Below are 20580 nucleotides of genomic sequence, written 5' to 3' on the forward strand. Positions count from 1 at the left end.
GCGGGTAGAGATGAGGATTGACTTTTCCTCATTGATGCAAATACCCAAACTGTGGAGGAGGGCACATAGAGTCCATATGGTGGCAAGGAGGCAGGAGCAAGAGGGGTGCCATGAGAAGCCAGTCGTTCAGGTAAAGAAAAAGGGTATGGCCCAGTTGGTGCATGTGGGCTGCCAAAACCACAAAGACCTTCGTGAAAACACAGGGTGGGGGGCGAGCAGTAGAGATCCCAAAGGGAAGGATGCAGAATTGATAATGGGCACCGCCCACAATGAAGAGAAGGAATTTGTGATGAGCGCATTGGAGGTCTACGTGGAAGTATGCATCTTTCATATCGAGAGCCACGAACCAAGCTCCATGAGGGACTGAGGGGGAGGGTGACCATCTGGAAATGAAAGTTGTTGCGAATAAACTTGTTAAGGGAGCAGAGGTCCAAGAGGGGGCGAAGACCACTCCCTTTTTTCGGAATGAGGATATAGGGGGAATAAAAGCCACGACCATGGTAGCGTCATGGAACAGGTTCTATGGCACCCTTGTGGTGGAGCACGGTGGCTTCGTCATGGAGAAGATGGTCTTGGGAAAGGTCTGGAGGGTGGCCACTGGGTAGGTGGTGGGGAGGGAAGGAAAGGAATTCAATGAGGTAGCCCTGATGGATGATGTCCAATACTCAATGCTCAGAGGTGATTCTGCCCCAATTGTGGGCAAAGAAGGCAAGAGGACCCCTGAAGACAACTTGTGGCATGGCTGGAGGGGCCAGAGAGAGTTCATAGATCTCAAGAGAAAAGTCAAAGGGGTTGTTTCGACGGTTGATAAGAGGTGAAGGTGGCAGAAGAGGAATGTCAGGGTCACTGGGAGTGAGGGAGGCGGTGAGGTGGGTCAAGTGGTTGCTGGGGGTATGGTTGGTAAGTGGTCTGAGGGCGAGGGTGGAAGGATGGATGTTGGTGTCAGCAGGTGGGGGTTGGAGTATAGATGCCCAGAGAAGGGAGAGTAGCTCGAGATTCCTTAAGGGAGCGAAAGGACTCATCAGTTTTGTTACTGAATAATTTGTTAAAATCGAAAGGGAAGTTCTTGAGGGTCATCTGGACCGCTTTGGGTAAGCTGCTAGACTGGAGCCAAGAGTCATGATGGAGAACTATGCTGATGGCAAGGAGTGAAACGCGGTGTCTGCTGCATCAACCATGGCCTGGAGAGCAACCTTGACTACCAGTTTGCTCTCATCTAGCAGGTGCTGGAACTCCTGCTGTCAGTCTGATGGGAGACAGTCTTGGAAGTCTGCCAGTTTAGTGTAGGACAGGAAGTCGTATTTGGCAAAACAACCTGGTATCTGGCAATACGGAACTGTAATCCTGCTGATGAATAAACCTTGCGACCCATGAAGTCTAGTTTCTTGGCAGCACAGTTCAGGGGGTAGATTTGAAATGTTCTTGATGGGCACGTTCAGGGAGTTAGGTGGTGGGTGGGTAAAAATAAAATCAGTGCCCTTAGAGGGAATGAAATACCAATGTTCTTCCCTTTTTGGTGTAGGGGTGCAAGATGGTGGCGTGTGCCACACTGCCTGGCCCAGCTGTACTGTGGATGGGTAAGGCTGTACAAGGGGGTCCAGGAGGTTGAAGGATGTCCAGGAATTGGTGCTGGGGTCCTGAATATCTTCCACCAGAAGACTGAGAACAGTAGCCATGCGACCGAGCAGGAACTGGTACTCTGCGTGGTCATCTGATGGTGAGAGGGAAGGCGGAATAAGGGCACTGTCCAGTGACGACAAAGTGCCTGTAGGGATGGTTGGCTCTGATGGTGCAGCCAGGGCCGATGGAGCAGGAGAGTCCAAAGGGTGGTGGTAGGAGCAGGAAATGAGCTGAGCAGATGATGCATATCGTGATGATGGTAGGTGTCCCCTGAGGGCCAGCAAGGCCAGGAGTACGGGTCGCCATGCATCAGCAGTACCCATGGGTACTGGAACATAGATCAGCCGCAAGACCATAGTCTGGAGGATAAGGCTGGTGTTGAGGGCCTGGGCTGTATAAGAGCGAGTTGGGGAAAGGGCCATGTCCAGGTTGGAAGAACAGTCAGACTCTGAAGGGTCCGGGAAATGAGGAGCCATTGGCACTGGTGGGACCGTCAGTGCCAGGCGTGGAGCAGGAAGATGGTCGATGAGAAAAAGGGGCTTGTCCGTCACCGTAGCCAGCAGAGAATGATGGAAGACAAGGAGTTCATTGGCTGGAGAAAGAAGTCTGGAGCCAGTCGGAGGTCCAGTGCATGGTGGAATGTCTGCAAAGGGCAACATCAGCTCTGCCAACGGTATCAAAGGTGATAAACAGCTCAGAGTATGTGGAACCGCGTGAGTCAAGCCCAAGGGTCCCAGTGGAGTTGATGGTGCTAGGAGTGAAGTAGGAGGCCCCGATTTTGGGATAGAAGGTGGGGCTGATGGTGAGCGACAGCGTTTGGAGCAGTGCTCCATGCGCGCTCTCTTCAGGACCGGAACCGAAGTCGAAGCTGAATCTTCTGTTGTGAAGTGCAACTTCTTACCCTACCTATCACAGCTCAGGGAGATAATGCTGAGTTTTGAGGCGGTCCCCATCAGGGAGACGCCTTTGTGCCCATGCTTCTTGTGCATGTGTTGGGGCTTAGGTGGATGTGGCAGTGCCGCACGTGAGGAACCCCGGTGAGGTGCTCGCTGCCAGTGATGGACGCTGCTCCAGTGGTTCTGTCAGAACCGAGTCCAGTTGCGTATGCGGGCGCATTGCCTCCTCTATTAAAAAATTACAGAAGTGAAGTTCAGAAGCTGCTCAAGTCTGCGATGGGAATGAGCAGCAGATGGAGCAGCAGGAACCTATATGGGCGTCACACAGGCAGTACAGGCAATGGGTGTGTTCGTCGCTCACTGAGGAATGAAGGCATGAGGCACAAGTTTTTAAGCCGGCTTGACAGGGCATAGTGCCTGTGCCAGAAGGGAGAAGAAGTCCCCAAGAGGGAAAATCCACTGAGAGAACCTAACTAACTATGATGAATAACGGACAACTAACTAACTAGGTAAGAAAATATATACAATGAAAGATTTGAACACAGTACTCTTAGGTGGCTAAGAGCACAGAAGAACAGGGGATTCCAGCTCTGGTCATGCACCAGTAAGAAGGAACTGGAGTGATGTCAACTCGCACAGCCTCTCTAAGCCTCATGGCCAATGCGTGATGTTACGCATGGATCAACGGACACTGCTATGAACAGTTCTGGCTACAGCACATGCACACCCATGTTTGGAATCCACATAGGGACTGGCACTCAAAGAAGAATGGAAGAATTACTTATTGTGTCTTGCTTACAATACTCCTGCTAATACATCCCAGAATGATGTTTTCTTTTTTTGCAACAGTGTTATACTGTTGATGCATATTTAGCTTGTGATCCACTATGACCCCCAGATCCTTTTCTACAGTACTCCTTCCTAGGCAGTCATTTCCCATTTTGTATGTGTGCAACTCACTGTTCCTTCCTATGGGCTTCAGAGACTAATCATGGTTCAGGGTGAAATTTCTGCTGAGGTAATCTGATAGATGATTTTGGATCCCAGGTGAATGATCAGCCACAGGGGTAATGTTTTCCCCAGTACAAAACTGCCAGAACCTGACTGCCTCTTGACACAGCACTTTGGAGTATGCTCCCCATGTCTGTTCACATAATACATCATGGTAGTATTGTCAGTGAAGTCCTGAGTCCCTGACATGATCTCGAAGGGCCTGTCAGGCACTGTAGATGACACAAACTTCCAGGACATTAATATAAAGAGAAGTTTCCTGTTCTGCCCAAGGGTTTGAACGTTCAGCAACTCCAGGTGAGCTCCCCAACCTATTAAGGAGGCATCAGTGACAATAGTCCTAATTGTTGGAGACCAAGCAAAGGGCATACCCTGGACACATTGCCCTGAACCGTCCATCACCATAAGGCAGTGGTTCTCAACTCTGGCGTGCCGGGCTGGTTTACCTGCCACGTCCGCAGGTTCGGCCAATCGCAGCTCCCACTGGCCGCGGTTCACCGCTCCAGGCCAATGGGGGCTGCACATCCCTCGGCCTGCGCTGCTTTCTGCAGCCCCCAATTGGCCTGGAGTGGCGAACCGCGGCCAGTGGGAGCCGCGATCGGCCGAACCTGCAGACGCAGCAGGTAAACAAACTGGCCCAGCCCACCAGGGGCTTTCCCTGAACAAGCAGTGGACCAGAGTTGAGAACCACTGCCATAAGGAGTCCAGGATCAGTGGAGGAAGTCAGACAGTGTGTCCAAGAGATGACAATTCAGACGATAGACCAACTTCAGCCACATTTGTAGAGGCACAATCTGTCAAATTGGACTATCTGTGTACATACAGCCTAGGGTGACCAGATGTCCCGATTTTATAGGGACAATACCGATTTTGGGGTCTTTTTCTTTTTTCTATTACCCCCCATCCCCATCCCAATTTTTCACACTTCCTGTCTGGTCACCCTAATGCAGCCACATGACCTAGCAGCCTCAGGCATATGCAGACTGTGGCTGAGGGCTGACACTGCATTTCCAGACATAGGTAGTGAATCACATAGAATCAGTCAGTCAGCAGAAATACTCTCAAACTCATAGAGTCTATCAGGATCCCAATGAACTTGATTCTTTGATTTGGGACTAGTGTTGACTTTCTATTGTTTAGGATAAGACATAGATGGTCTTGTAAGCACAACATGAACTGTACATGAGAGAGGACTTCTCTGGACTTTTCCCATAGTAACCAATTGTCCAGATATGGGAAGATATGAATTCCCTTCTTCCTGAGGTACGCTGTCACTACAATCATGCACTTGGTACCAGGGAGTGGAAGACAAAAGGGAGCATGGTGACCTGATAGTGCCAGTCTGCCATGACAAATTGGAGAAATCTCCTGTTGGTCAGGAGACTTGATACATGGAAATAAACATCCTGATTCCTGAAGGTCCAAGGCAGCAAACTAGCTATTATGATTTAATGCAGGGGAAGAGTTGCTTGTGTGACCATCCGGAATCTCATGTATCTGATGAATTTGTTGAGGGTTTGGGAACCAGGAAATAGCGGGAGTAGAATCCCTGTCCCCAGTGCTTCAGTGGAACTTCCTCTACAGTCCCCAAAGCCAGTAGAGACTGAACCTGCTTGAAGAGCAGTGTCTCATGAGAGGGCTCCTGAAGTGAGATAAGGTAGTAGATGGGGAGGAGGGATGGAGAAGAACAGTATGGCATAACCTAATTTGGAGGTGTTTAGGACCCACCTGTCTACAGTAATTGAGTCGCAAACACTGTAAAAACAAGCCAGCCCGTCCCTGAATGGGGGGAACAAAGATGGGGAGGTCACCACTGAATCACTGCCCAGGACACACAAGTCAAAATGGGTGCTTGCTGAATGATGGGGGAGGATGAGCCTGCTGGTTAAATCCAGAACCAGAGGGATTTCACCTCTGCGATCTATGCCACTTCATGGGGTAGTCCTTCTGCCTTACAGGAAAGGGGAACTGCCCAAAGAAATGCTGCGAGTGGTATCACTGCTGTTGCTGTTGACCACTATAGTGGGGTCTTTGTACAGCTCAGCATAAACAAAGTAGCTCAGGGATCCTTAAAAGAGTGCAGGGTCTTGTTGGTCCTTTTCAAAGACAAAATCTTATCATCAAGGTAAGTCCCCAATGATCTGGTGCACATTGGGCACAATATCCAAATTCTACAGCCATGAGGCCCTGCACATAGTCACAACTGATGCCAGAATTCTGGCCAAGGCCCCTGCCACATTCAGAGCTAACTGTAACAGAGTCTTGGCTACCATATAGCCTTCTGCAACAAACACCTTAAACTCTTCCCTGGAGGCGTCTGGAAATTGTCCACAAACTTAGATGTGGCCATCCAATCAATAAAGCGTATTTAGAGGGCAACACCTTCTGGTTTGCAATGTGCATCTTCAGGGAAGAGGAGGTATAAATCTTCCTCCCCATCAAGTCCATCCTTTTGGACTCTTTGTCCTTATGGGCCCCTGCTGATCTCAGTGCAGTACTGGAAAGTGGTTAGGCAGCCACCTGAATCCTCTTCTAGAATGACTTACAGATTGAGCACCGCTCCTTAATGTGTTCCTCACCAAGACACAACAAGCACCTTGTGTGGGGATCACTACTAGGGATGCCCCATCCCACACACGACAGACAATGGTTGAACCGTGGTGAGGACATCACACAGGGCAGTCAACTACTCTAACACTAAACTAAACCTAATATGCTTCTAACTAACGAATATCTAGAGGAGGGGTTGGCAACCTATGACACGTGTGCCAAAGACGGAACACGAGCCGATTTTTAATGGCAGGCTGCTGCCTGCTGGGTCCCAGCTGCCGGCCCCACTCAGCCCATTGCCGAACCCAGGCCGAGACCCTGGCAGGCCACAGCGTGCCATTAAAAATCCTGCCCACCCCGGCCCACTCTTCTCTGCCTCCCCCCACCTGCCCCCCACCGGCCGGATGAAGAAGCTTGGTCCTGCTGGCTGCTGCTGCAGAGAAGGAAAGCTCCCCCCTCCTCCGCCTCTTCCCCCAGCGTGCTGAATTCCTGCCCCTCCTCATCTCCCTGCCACCGATCAGCTGATGGCCCTTGTGAGGGAGGGAGAGAAGCTGAGCCGCAGCGCGCTCCCTGCTCCGGGAAGGAGGCGGAGAAGAGGTGGGGATGGGGCCTTGAGTAAGGGGGATGGAATCAGGGCATAATCCCTCCAGCTCCCTGCCGTGAGCCACTTCTGGGCAGGGGGCTGGGAGCACCCCCATGACCCCAGCCCACGACCCCAGACTTCTGCCCTGACCCCTACCCCCCCACACACACACTCCCAGCCCTCTGCCCTGACCCTTGCACCGCCCCACACACACCCCAGCCCTCTGCCCTGACCCCTGCATGCCCCACACACCCCAGCCTCCTGTCCTGAGCCCTGCACCCCCCCACAACCCCAGCCCTGACTCCAGTACCCCCAAACATACCCAGCCCCCCCACACCCCATGCCCTGGCTCCTGCACCCCCCCACACATACCCAGCCCCCTCACACCCCATGTCCTGACTCTTGCACCCCCCACATTCCCACCCCCACCCTGAGCACCAAACAGGAGCTCCTGCACCTCCCCCACCACCCCACATTCCCACCTGCACTCCTTGCACCAAATGGGAGCTGCCCAGGTAAGCACTTCACACCCAAACCTCTTGCCCCAACCCTGAGCCCCCTCCCTCATTCTAGCTCCTGGCCAGACCCTGCACCTCAACCCCCAGCCTGCTCCTTCACCCCCAGCCCTGTGCTCAGTGCACTCCCACCCTCAGCTCAGTGCAGACAGAGAGGAAGAGAATGGGCTAGAACCAGGGAGAAGGTAGGTACCCACTCTACGTGGGCAGGGCCGGGATCCCAGACCGGCAGCGGGCTGAGCGGGGCCAGCAGCCAGAACCCTGGCTGGCAGGAGCCGTGGACTGAACCCCAGACTGGCAGCAGGTTGAGTGGCAGCGGGCTGAGCCGCTCAGCCCACTGCCAGTCTGGGGTCCCGGCCGCCGGCCCCACTCAGCCCGCTGCCGGTCTGGGGTTCTGGCTGCCGGCCCGGGGTTCTGGCTGCCGGCCCCTTGCCAGCCAGGGTCCCGCTGCAGGCCCCACTCAGCCTGCTGCCAGCCTAGGTGAACGGAACCCCAGGCTGGCAGCAGGCTGAGTGGGCTGGCGATGTAAGATCAGCATTTTAATTTAATTTTAAATAAAGCTTCTTAAACATTTTGAAAACCTTGTTTACTTTACATACGACAATAGTTTAGTTATATAATATATAGACTTATAGAGAGAGACCTTCTAAAAAACGTTAAGATTTATTACTGGCACACGAAACCTTAAATTTAAGTGAATAAATGAAGACTCAGCATACCACTTCTGAAAGGTTGCTGACCCCTGATCTAGAGGAAAACAAACAAACAAAAAAACCCTCAGAAAACGGAGACTGAAAACTTGAGGTGAAAACACCACACCGAGCTCTGACTCTAGCCACGGGTGGTCAGAAGGAACTGAGGGGAGTCAGGGCAGTGCCATCCTTATATAGTGACAGGAGGGGGTACGGCCACAAGGTGTGAGTGCTGCCCCTATAGATATGGCTTCAGTGTGCTGGGCATACATACACCTAAATGGAATATATTGCTATATCTACTTGAAGAAGAACTTTTGCTCTGTTGTTTACAAATATGCATGTAATCTTCTTTTTTAAAGGGAGGACACATTATTTTGTAAAGTACTGAATTACTGAAAAGGGAAAGAAACCAAGCTTTAGAATTTGGTCTTACTAGACAAAAGGGTACTGATTCGAAACATTACCAGTTTCTATATCTGATGGCTGTTTAGTGATATTAGTGAACAAGCAATGAATTCACAAAAACCACATATGACATTAACTGGCAATCCTGAATAACTATGAATAGTTAACTACACTCACCCCAGTCTAGACGTGGTCAGTCCAGGTTAATGTAAAGTAAAATTGCCAGGGCAGTGTTGAAAAATTTATCACCTAAAGATTTCCTTTCTGGATCACCTGATGTTTTCATTTCTGTATTTCAGTCTGCATTCTCAAGTCACATATGAATGGAGATATACGGGATATAATATAATGTGATATTTTGCATTTATGATTCTCATAATTATCACATACTTATTCTCCATGCCACACCTACGCTATGGTTTAATAACCATATGAGAGTGAACAAAAATGATGGTAGCCTAAAACTGGGGGTTTTATTTAAGCTTTGGCAGGGTTGAAGGTTAAAAGCAGAAATGTGATGGGCAAAACCCCCTTATTTTTAAACAACTTTTTCAATGCCCCAGTATTAGCAATAGTTTTATTGATGTGTATTATATACCTGATTCTCCAGATCAGCCTTCTCTTGCTTCTTTGATTCCAAAGTTTGTTGGAGTATAGCCAATTTGTCCTGAACTTCCTTTAGGGCTGCTTGTTTTTTTCTCAGACCATCCATGGCAATCTTCAATTCCCCTTCAGCCTGATTTAGCTTTATCTTTTTGGGGGCAACAACTTTTGCCACTCTAAATAAAATAAATTAGTAAATTAAATTTATCACAATTATACTGTGTATGAATATATCTCGATACCTATGCATATATACTCACATCAGGGTTGCCATTAAAACCCCAACATGTGCCAAATTAGAGAAAAATGCAGTATACCAAATAACAGTTTGTCAGAAAATGTTAACTTTTTAAATGTCTACTACTGTAGATTTCATTACATGCTTCTATTTTTGTCAGTCTTGATTGGCTAAAACAGCATCAACTGACAGAACAATTTTTGCAATATTTCCTGGAATAACAGGCAATATTTTTTTTAAAAAACAGCAAAAATACGTTCATCATACATCCAAAATATGAGATGGCTGAGGCGATATACACCTACAAATATTAGACGCTTTGAGCCAATTTTTTAAAAGCCACTATAGATTTTGTGCCTGAAAAAATATTTTGCATTTATAAGATTATATTCACAGGTGTTTTACACATGCAAATAGATATTTGTGTATACAACTAAAGCTGATAATTTTTATCTGCTTTTCACACATTCGGATCTATATGCAGGGATAAGCCTTTTTTTTGAGGACTGAAAATAATTACACACACATTTTTGTGCATTTTGTGCATTAGCTTGAAGACTACTGTAAATATGGCCCTATAATTTTAAAAAACAATGGACAATTGCAAAATGAAATAAAAATGAACAAGTGATGCATGTATTTTCAAGTAATGGCTAGACAGTAGTAGGTGATATTTTTACAACTATTCCACTCAAAATCATACAAAGTCAGATCCTCAGTTGGTGTAAAGACGCATACCCCCATTACATACCACAGGCTCAGGACCTGGCCCACTGTTTTTTTTGTTTTTGTTTGAGCTAACCTGCAATCTGTCTGCAGACATTTATGACGGATACAGCTGTTCCTTGGTGTTACAGTCTGCACCCCTATGTTCACTCCTTTTATAAAACTATCACACATTTTGTATAAAGAATGCCTTGGGAGGTATCATTTGAAAACTCATAATTTGTTGATCATTATTGCCCTGGTAAAATATGTGTGGCAAATCTTATATCTAAAGTTATAAAATTCTACTGTATGACATTACTGAGACATGTTTCAAGAAAAGCAGCCACAAACCAGTTCCTCAGAGATAAAAGGCAAACTGATGCCTCAGCCAGGTGTCAACAAAATCAAATGGACCAACACCTGGTAAAGTGGCCATTCCTCGGCAGGAAAAAGGGTGTGCGTGAGAAATTTACATCTTGGCAAAGAAACAGCTGGAGGTTCCCATCCCCACAGACTTTCTGTCTCCTGAACCCCAGCTGGAGATGATTCTCAACGAAGAGGATGATTCTCAAAGTATAAGAATGGGGAACAGACGCCCCAAGTTATTCCTCCCTTTCTTTCTACCCACAGCAGCCACAACACCTGAGGAACAAAGAAATAGCTTTGGACTGAGGGAGGGATCCTGTCTGAAAGGAATTAAGCCAGTAAGGCTACTGAAGTGTGTGGTGAGACAGATTTTTGCTTTGAATTCACTTAGCTTGTTAAGTTAGGTATTCGTTGCATTTTACTTTTATTTTCTTGTAACCAATTCTGACTTTTATGCCTCATTACTTGTAATGACTTAAAATCTATCTTTCTGTAGTTAATAAACTTTTTTTATTGTTTGATCTAAACCAGTATGTTTGAGGAAACTCCATTTGAGATAACAGGATTTTTGCATATCATGTTCTATTAACAAAATGACAGCCTTTATATGAGCTTATGTTGTCCAGAAGACTGGGCAGTAAGACCCACATTTCTGGAGGAAAGTCTGAGATTGGGAATATTCTGGCTTTGCTTTTCAGTATAATTCAAGAGTGGCTGACCATAGATCTCATATAGTTTTGCTGGGAGTAATTTACATGGTGGAGGCTGTGTGTGAGCAGACCACCCAGAGAAGCAGAGAAAAGGCACCCAAGGCTGGGGAACTGAGGGGACACAGCTGTTCAACAGTCCAGATTATACCCTGGGGAATGTTACACTCTGATAGGAAGCTTCAGTAAAGAAAAATGTTACCTACCTTTCATAACTGTTGTTCTTCAAGATGTGTTGCTCTTGTTGATTCCAAGTAGATGTGTGCGGGCCACCTGCACAGTTGCCGGAAGGTTTTTCCCCTAGTGGTATCCATCTGGTTGGTTTAGGCGCTCATGGCTCCGTATATAGGGCCCTGCCGACCTGCCACCTCTTCAGTTCCTTCTTGCTGGATTACTCCGATAGAGGGGTAGGTAGGCAGGTCTTGGAATGGAAATGAGCAACACATCTCGAAGAACATCAGTTATGAAAGACAGGTAACTGTTTTTTCTTCTTCGAGTGCTTCGAGTGCTTGCTCATGTCGATTCCAAGTAGGTTACTCCCAAGCAGTACCATGAAAGTGTGGGCAGAGTTCATGGATTCACTGATTGAAGCACTGCTCCACCCTGTCTGTTTATATCAAACACCGCTGTTGTATTGTCTGTCATGACTGATACACATCTCCCCTTCAGGTGGGCTTGGAAGGTCTGGCAGGCTAGACGAACTGCTCTCAGCTCCCTGACATTGATGTGGAACGCGAGTTCTGCTTGGGACCATAGGCCCTGAGTTCTGAGCCTTCTTAGATGTGCTCCCCACCCCACCGCTGACGCACCCATGACCAGGGTTGTGGCCTGGAGAAAGATATTCCTGTGCACACGGCTTGCGGGTTGAGCCACCATATGAAAGCCTCAAGCACCACATCCAGGCTGTCCTTGCTTGGCTGATACACTAATGCCAACCAAGCCTGGATGGGCCTGAGCCTCACTCTGGCATGCTGTACTACATACGTACAGGCAACCATGTGTCCAAGGAGCTTCAAGCAATTCCATGCCATGGTGGTAGGGTATCGTCTGAGACCCTCTATAACGCTGCAAAGCATCTGGAACCATGATTCTGGTTGGAATGACCTGGCTTGTCTCAAATCTAACAATGCTCTTATGAACTCGATCCTCTGAGGGGGGGATAGGGTTGATTTTTGCACATTCAGCAATAGGCCCAATCAATCGAAAGTTGACCTTATCAAGTTTACATGTGCCTCCACCTGTGCTCTGGAGTGGCCCTTGACAAGTCAGTCGTCAAGGTACGGAAACTCCTGCACCTGCCGCTTTTTCAGGAAAGCGGCCACAACTGCCATGAACTTGGTGAACACCTGAGGTGCCACTCAAAGGCCGAAGGGGAGGACTGTAAACTGATAGTGAGCGTGGTTCACTATGAAACCGAGGAATCTTTTGTGGGATGGGGCTACCAAAATATTAAAGTACATGTCCTTCAAGTTGAGGATGGCATACCAGTCCCCCAGATCCAGTGAGGGGATAATGGAGGCCAAGGAGACCATGTAGAACTTCAATCTCTTCATGAACCTGTTGAGGTTTCGGAGGTCCAAAATGGGCCTGAGACCATCCTGGGCTTTCGGGATTAGGAAATAATAGGAATAGAATCCCTTGCTCCTTAGTTCCTGAGGAACTTTCCCTACTGTCCTGGTTCTTAGGAGCATCTGCACCTTCTGCATTAGAAGTTGCTCATGAGAGGGGTCCCTGAAGGGGGATGATAGGGAGAACTGGAGAAAATATTCCAGTTCTACCGTGAGGAACACCCAGTGGTCTGACGTAATCTGGGCCCACACAGGGTAGAAATGGGATAAGCCGTCAGAAAAAAAAGGAGGGGAAGGATCCGGATCCTGAATTGGTGTTTCACCCTCGGGCACACCCTCAAAATGCTTGTTTGGGGCCAGAAGATTGCTTTGTCTGTCTGGAGCCCTGAGAAGATGAAGGAGGAGGCCTCCTCCTATGGTTCTTGTTGCACCTCCCAGAGTAATCCTGCCTGTTCTGGGGCTGATAAAAATGAGGCATAGGTTGAGGTCTGAAATGTTTCCTTTGTGTTGCCAGAGTATGCAGATGAGGGTAGCTCTCGAGTCTTTAATGCTGTGAAGCCATGTGTTGGTCTTTTCCAATAAAAGAGTAGAACCCTCAAATGGGAGGTCCTGAATGGTCTGCCGGACCTCATACGGGAGTCCTGAGGCTTGGAGCCAGGAACTGTGCCTCATTGCTACAACCGAAGCCATCTAGGTAGCCGAGTCAGCCACATCCAGGGCTGCTTGTAATGAGGCCCATGCCACCAACTTACCCTTTTCCACCATGGCAGAAAACTCTGTCCGGAACGCAGAGGGCAACAGCTCTGTGAACTTCAACATAGCTTCCCAGGAGTTAAAGCTATATCTACTAAGGAGTGCCTAATGGTTCTAGATCTGAAGCTGGAGCCCCCAGTAGAGTAAATTTTTCTACCGAAAAGGTCCAGCTTCTTAGCGTCCCTAGCTCTCAGAGATGGCCCTTGTTGCCCTGATCACTTGTGTTCATTTGCCACAGCCACCACTAAAGAGCCTGGTGGTGGATGAGAATCGAAATGTTCAAACCCCTTAGACAGCACAAAATACTTTCTCTCAGTCCTCTTCACAATCGGGGGCAGAGAGGCAGAGGTTTGCCACAACAATTTAATGGTGTCCTGAGTTGTCTTAATGAGTGGCAGGGCAATTTGGGATGGACCTGAGGGAGCCAGGATGTCTACCATGGGGTCCGAGGACTCGGCAACTTCCTCAACCTCGAGCCCCAGGTTCTGGGCCACTCTCTTTAGGAGCTGTTGGTGGACACTGCTGTCCTCGAGCACTGGAGCAGAAGAGGTTCCTGTGATTACTTCGTCCGGCAACGAGGAGGATGAGGCCCTAACAGGAACAGGCTTGTGCTCTTTCCCTTCCTCACTGAGAGGGTAGCATGGTGCCAGCTCTTCTGGTGTGGTGACCGGTTCAGCGTTGAGCAGCTGGTCCTGCACCGAAGGAGGTGGGGGAGGTGCATAGATTTCTGAGCTTGCTGATACTGACCTCCTGGAATAGGACCCTTGGGCTTGGTGGAACGCCCACCGCATCCAAAAAGGCCATTGCACTAGCACCTGCCACTGTGTGGGCCAGGGCATACGGGGAAACTGCTGTTGCTGCCCATGTCTAACTTCGAGCACCTCCGTTCTGACCTATGCCGGCTCCGTCTGGATGCGTATGATTCTGCCTCCAAGTCCAATGGAGAGGACTCACTATGTGAGGAGCATGGAGGAGTGGTGCCAGTCGGTGCCAGGGACCGGTGCCGAGAAACAGGAGACTGGTGTGGCACCATTGCTGGTCTGCTCCCGGAAGGCACGGGGGAGTGGTGCCGAGGTGACAGTGACCGGCAAGGTACCATAACCAGTTTGTTAAGGGATGATGCCAAGGATCTTGTGGTGCCAGTGTTCTCGGGCCTGGTCTTGCCTGGTTGGAGAAGGTGGTACTGTGAAGCCAATGAGCTCTCTAGCCACCTCAAATGTCTCAGACAGCAGCAGCTCTAAAGCCTCTGCATGGTTCTCCTGAAGAGGGGAGTCCATTGGTACTGGACTCAACCGACCCCTTGTTGGGGCACGAGTCAACAGTGCCAAGCTAGGTGGTACAGTGCTTGAGTGGCCTGGTGTGAGTGGCACTGCACTCAAGTCCTTTCACTCTGGTTTCGGAGTGGGTGAGCACCCCCTGTTCGACTTCTTTTTCTTCTCATGGGGCATTGGAGATTGGGAGCGGTGCTGCACACACTAGTAGGAGCTGAGCTCCTCTGCAGGCAGCCCTCCTGGGGCTGAGAGTCTCTATCAGAGTCCTTTCTTAGCTCTGAGGCCTCCCTTGTCGATGCCAGCATGCTCTGGACCGATGCGGACATGCTAGGTATAATTTTGGCCGAACTGAGCTCTGAGTGGGGGCAAAGGGCGGCCTCCATCAGAAGAATTTTCAACCGTTGAGCTCTCTCTTTTTGGGTCCTGGAGCGGAATCCCCTGCAGATTTTACAGTGGTCCTTCTGATGAGATTCCCCCATACACTTCAGGCAAGAAGCGGGAGGGTTGCTCCTGGGCATAGGTTTATTACAAGCTGCGCAGGGTTTAAACCCTAGAGACCGAAGAAGTGCCGGGGTTGGGTGGGTGGTAGGAAGGGGATAACCCTGAGAACTATATATATTTAAACTAACTATCTAGTCAATTAGTACTATTATAACTATTTATAGGGAATGATCAGAAGACCCCTAGGGAAAGGGCTTACTGAAGCAAGAGAGAACGAGCATTCCGACCAACTGTCACAGTCAGTAAGAAGGAACTGAAGAGGCGGCGGGTTGGCAGGGCCCTATATATGGCACAATGAAGGCATGATTCCAGGGCTCCTAAACCGACCAAATGGGTACCGCTAAGGGAAAAACCTTCCGGCACATACCTACTTGGAATCGACATGAGCAAACACTCGAAGAAGAATATGTACTTGTACATTAAATTTTGTTACATTTAGTAAAAAGATTCTTCTCCATCTCAGGCCTTTGCTACTTATTTTCAGATTGTAGGCTGAGTTTAGGCACTTAAGTGTGGATTTTATAGATTTATGCAGGCTCTGGGGATGTGTTATAATGATACTGTAAATTGGTGGGTGACTCAGCACATATAAGATATGGCAGAAATCAGCAAGGTTTTTTTCATCAGGGTAAGCAAATACAAACAAAACAATTTCTAATGTGGGGTTTAACCCAGTCCTCAGAAACTAAATGACAGGTTTCAGAGTAACAGCCGTGTTAGTCTGTATTCGCAAAAAGAAAAGGAGGACTTGTGGCACCTTAGAGACTAACCAATTTATTTGAGCATGAGCTTTCGTGAGCTACAGCTCACTTCATCGGATGCATACTGTGGAAATTGCAGAAGACATTATATACACAGACACCATGAAACAATACCTCCTCCCACCCCACTCTCCTGCTGGTAATAGCTTATCTAAAGTGATCATCAAGTTGGGCCATTTCCAGCACAAATCCAGGTTTTCTCACCCTCCGCCCCCCCACAGACAAACTCACTCTCTTGCTGGTAATAGCCCATCCAAAGTGACCACTCTCTTCACAATGTGTATGATAATCAAGATGGGCCATTTCCTGCAGAAATCCAGGTTCTCTCACCCCCTCACCCCCTCCAAAAACCACACACACAAACTCACTCTCCTGCTGGTAATAGCCTATCCAAAGTGACCACTCTCCTTACAACCTGCATGAAAATCAAGGTGGGCCATTTCCAGCACAAATACAAGCACAAGCTCTGCGATACAACCGCATTTGCTCCAACCCCTCAGACAGAGACAAACACCTACAAGATCTCTATCAAGCATTCTTACAACTACAATACCCACCTGCGGAAGTGAAGAAACAGATTGATAGAGCCAGAAGAGTTCCCAGAAGTCACCTACTACAGGACAGGCCTAACAAAGAAAATAACAGAACGCCACTAGCCGTCACCTTCAGCCCCCAACTAAAACCCCTCCAACGCATTATTAAGGATCTACAACCTATCCTGAAGGATGACCCAACACTCTCACAAATCTTGGGAGACAGGCCAGTCCTTGCCTACAGACAACCCCCCAACCTGAAGCGAATACTCACCAACAACCACATACCACACAACAGAACCACTAACCCAGGAACCTATCCTTGCAACAAAGCCCGTTGCCAACTGTGCCCACATATCTATTCAGGGGACACCATCACAGGGCCTAATAACATCAGCCACACTATCAGAGGCTCATTCACCTGCACATCCACCAATGTGATATATGCCATCATGTGCCAGCAATGCCCCTCTGCCATGTACATTGGTCAAACTGGACAGTCTCTACGTAAAAGAATAAATGGACACAAATCAGATGTCAAGAATTATAACATTTATAAACCAGTCGGAGAACACTTCAATCTCTCTGGTCACGCAATCAGAGACATGAAGGTCGCTATCTTACAACAAAAAAACTTCAAATCCAGAGTCCAGCGAGAAACTGCTGAATGGGAATTCATTTGCAAATTGGATACTATTAATTTAGGCTTAAATAGAGACTGGGAGTGGCTAAGTCATTATGCAAGGTAGCCTATTTCCCCTTGTTTTTTCCTACCCCCCCCCCCCCAGACGTTCTGGTTAAACTTGGATTTATGCTGGAAGTGGCCCACCTTGATTGTCATGCACATTGTGGGGAGAGTGGTCAGTTTGGATGAGCTATTGCCAGCAGGAGAGTGAGTTTGTGTGGGGGGGGGTGAGAAAACCTGGATTTGTGCTGGAAATGGCCCACCTTGATTATCATGCACATTGTAGGGAGAGTGGTCACTTTGGATGAGCTATTACCAGTAGGAGAGTGAGTTTGTGTGTGTATGGGGGTGGGGGAGTGAGAAAACGTGTATTTGTGCTGGAAATGGCCCACCTTGATTTTCATGCAGGTTGTAAGGAGAGTGGTCACTTTGGATAGGCTATTACCAGCAGGAGAGTGAGTTTGTGTGTGTGGTTTTTGGAGGGGGGTGAGGGGGTGAGAGAACCTGGATTTCTGCAGGAAATGGCCCACCTTGATTATCATACACATTGTGAAGAGAGTGGTCACTTTGGATGGGCTATTACCAGCAAGAGAGTGAGTTTGTCTGTGGGGGGGCGGAGGGTGAGAAAACCTGGATTTGTGCTGGAAATGGCCCAACTTGATGATCACTTTAGATAAGTTATTACCAGCAGGAGAGTGGGGTGGGAGGAGGTATTGTTTCATGGTGTCTGTGTATATAATGTCTTCTGCAATTTCCACAGTATGCATCCGATGAAGTGAGCTGTAGCTCACGAAAGCTCATGCTCAAATAAATTGGTTAGTCTCTAAGGTGCCACAAGTCCTCCTTTTCTTTTTGAGAAACTAAATGATGAGCCCTTCCTTCCCACTGACATTCTAATACCCTTCTGCTGCAGACCTGTGCCAAAAGGATGGGGAAGAGAAACCATAATTAACTCTTTGCTTACTGGAGATGGGCTATTGCCCCCTTCATCCTATCCAAGGTACTCACATTTGAAAATCAGACACTATATGTCCCTTTCAACAGCTGCCTCATAATCTTTACCAGTAAATATGTCAGGCCAGTTAGAATTTCCAACAAACTTTAAATCCCTCTTATTATTAGAATAAACTCACTTGGTTTTTATTTTTACACGAATGCTTACTTACTTATCATAGGAATCCATGGCTATGACCCATTTGCACAGACCTTCCGCTGCTGTGGAAGCATTTCGAATCTTGTCTGGTACAAACTCAGGATTTGAGATATATTGTTTCCTGATGATGGCCATGTAAGCTGGAGGAATGTTGTCCTTATCATACTCATGAAGCGACTGCAGAAATCTTATATCACCTAGAACTCTCTTTGCTGGACCCCAGAAATCCTCTATTTTTTTCCCTGAGCCTGATGGATCTGGAATTTTATCTGATTTGATGCCTTTCAGGATGCATATTGCTTCCATAACTAGCTTGACACCAGAAGGAGGACTCTTCATTGACTTCACAACTGTGATATCCTTAAAATAAATGACATAAATATTACTGCTTCAGAAATAGCATTAGACCCACTTTTCTAACGTATCACAATCATTCTATGTATGTTACAGTACTACTTTTCCATATATGTTTGCTAGAATCACACTTGGTATTTTAAACTTAATGTGATCTCAGGATCACAGACAAAAATTAACGTACACTGTACAAATATACCATATATTCATTTTTAATAGTATCTGTCTATTAAATCTTTCATTTTTAAGCATAGGAAGACAATACCCCAGTGTTTTGTCTGCTTAGCCCCTTCTTCCAGTATATGCATTATGGCACTACATGGGTTGAAATAATACTGACATTTAAACAAAGATCATCACACCTGAAATCTGATCAACAGTTAGTTTAGAGAATGAGAAATTTCTTACCTGAGTTTTCTCTTTAGATTAGCAGCTTCTTTCCTCATTCATCATTAATGGTTAATGTCTACCCACATACCTATGAAATTCAGAGGCAGTCCAATATTGTTGCTGGAGACTCCAGGCCTAAGTTCCAACATTTGGTTCAGGACACCAGAAGAGTTATTCCAAAGAGACAGAAACATTTCAGCAACCCATTATTAGCACTAAGACAATAACTTGATATAATGTCGTAATTAACCTTAAAACAATCATATTTTTAAGTCTCCCCTTTGAGAAGAAAATTCTATTTGTATTGTGGTCAATTATCAGACTATCAGGGTAGTCTGAATGAGGAGGGAAGCTACTAACAGAAAAAAAATTATCAGGTAAGAAATTTCTCGTTCTTTTGCACAGCTTCTCTCCTCATTCATCACTAATGGGAAGTAACTAGAAGTGAATCAAAGAAGTTGGGGGGGGGGGGAAGATAAGCAGCATTTTATTTATTATTATAACAGAACGATAAATAGGAATGGAAGTTCCCCCTTATAAAGCAAGACATTATGTGGGAGCCAACCCAGTAGCACATTCCGAACAAAGGATGCCTATGCAGAGGAATGGAAATTTACACTGCAAATCTTCCTCTGATGACACTTTCTCCCCAATAGCCCTAGAGACTTTTATGGATAGTTTCCCAGATGTCTAGTATGCCCACTGGTTCAGGATTTCAACATCTTGCTAGCAGCCATTTTGAGGCAATAAGGCCTTTTCATTTTGGATAGAATGAGATGAACAGCATACAATTGGCAAGTGTACTCCATATACTTCAGATATATCTTTAGAGCACTAGGACTGCTCATTTGTGGCATAAGCTTCCGAAGAAGTGACCAGGGTTTGAACAAAATGATGGGAAAACTATTTCCCAGGAATTATACAAAGAGGAATTTACCTTTAATAGAAATTTTTCTGGAGCTATAAAAATAATCTTTTCCTCACCGCAAGAGCAGATAATGGTGACTGGAAAGGCCAGCTCCAGGCTTGTCTAATCTGTCATTCTGATTAATCTTGGCACCTTATGATACTCAGATGGAATGTCCAATGTACCTACCTACTGCTAAGTAGGACTGTTACCCACATTTCTATCATACTTGGTTGTAGGACTCCAATCAACCATTCTGGAGAAACTCCAATGTAATGGAAATCATCCAAACTTTATGATTAACATTATATTTGTATTACAGTACCATCTGAGGTCTGAGCCCCATTGTGACGGACACTGTACAAAGAGAGAGAGTCCCTAACTCAGAGAACTTTCTATTTCCCATCACAACAAAAATATAAATTTGACCAGATCAACTGATCCCTGCTGAACTACACTTCTCTTCCAATGCCTACACTATTAACTGTAGGTGTTCCCGGTCTGGATGAAGAAGTCCCTGGTTGAAGAGGTCTGGTCTTTTCCGTAGATGCAATGTAGCCATTCAAATGTGAAGTGCCTCGTGGGATACTGTGTAAGATCATGCAGGATTAGAACCTGGGACCATGGGGGTTCCGTGTTGCCATTGAAAGTTCAGTCTGGGTGTCCACTGGGGGACTAACACCCAACCAAGCCTGAGTGGCAGACCCCAGGCCCACTGATTGGTATATAAATCAGAAGTATAAACACTCATACTTCAATCATAAGCCAACCTCTAATGGGAGCGTGGCAGGGCGCACTCTCCTGGGT

General features: G+C 47.1%; 1 protein-coding gene across 1 annotated transcript in view; it reads right to left on the reverse strand.

Moving 5' to 3' along the window:
- Window positions 1-20580, reverse strand: part of DNAH7 (dynein axonemal heavy chain 7) — a 312828-nt gene that overhangs the window by 93443 nt on the left and 198805 nt on the right. The window contains exons 43-44 of the mRNA XM_074967796.1: window positions 18136-18482; window positions 8874-9054 (exon numbers count right to left, since the gene is read on the reverse strand). Coding sequence (XP_074823897.1) covers window positions 8874-9054; window positions 18136-18482 — 528 coding nt within the window. The remainder of the gene's footprint in view (window positions 1-8873; window positions 9055-18135; window positions 18483-20580) is intronic.

This window comes from Natator depressus, chromosome 11 (genome assembly GCF_965152275.1).
Source record: "Natator depressus isolate rNatDep1 chromosome 11, rNatDep2.hap1, whole genome shotgun sequence".
NCBI classification, from domain to species: Eukaryota; Metazoa; Chordata; order Testudines; family Cheloniidae; genus Natator; species Natator depressus.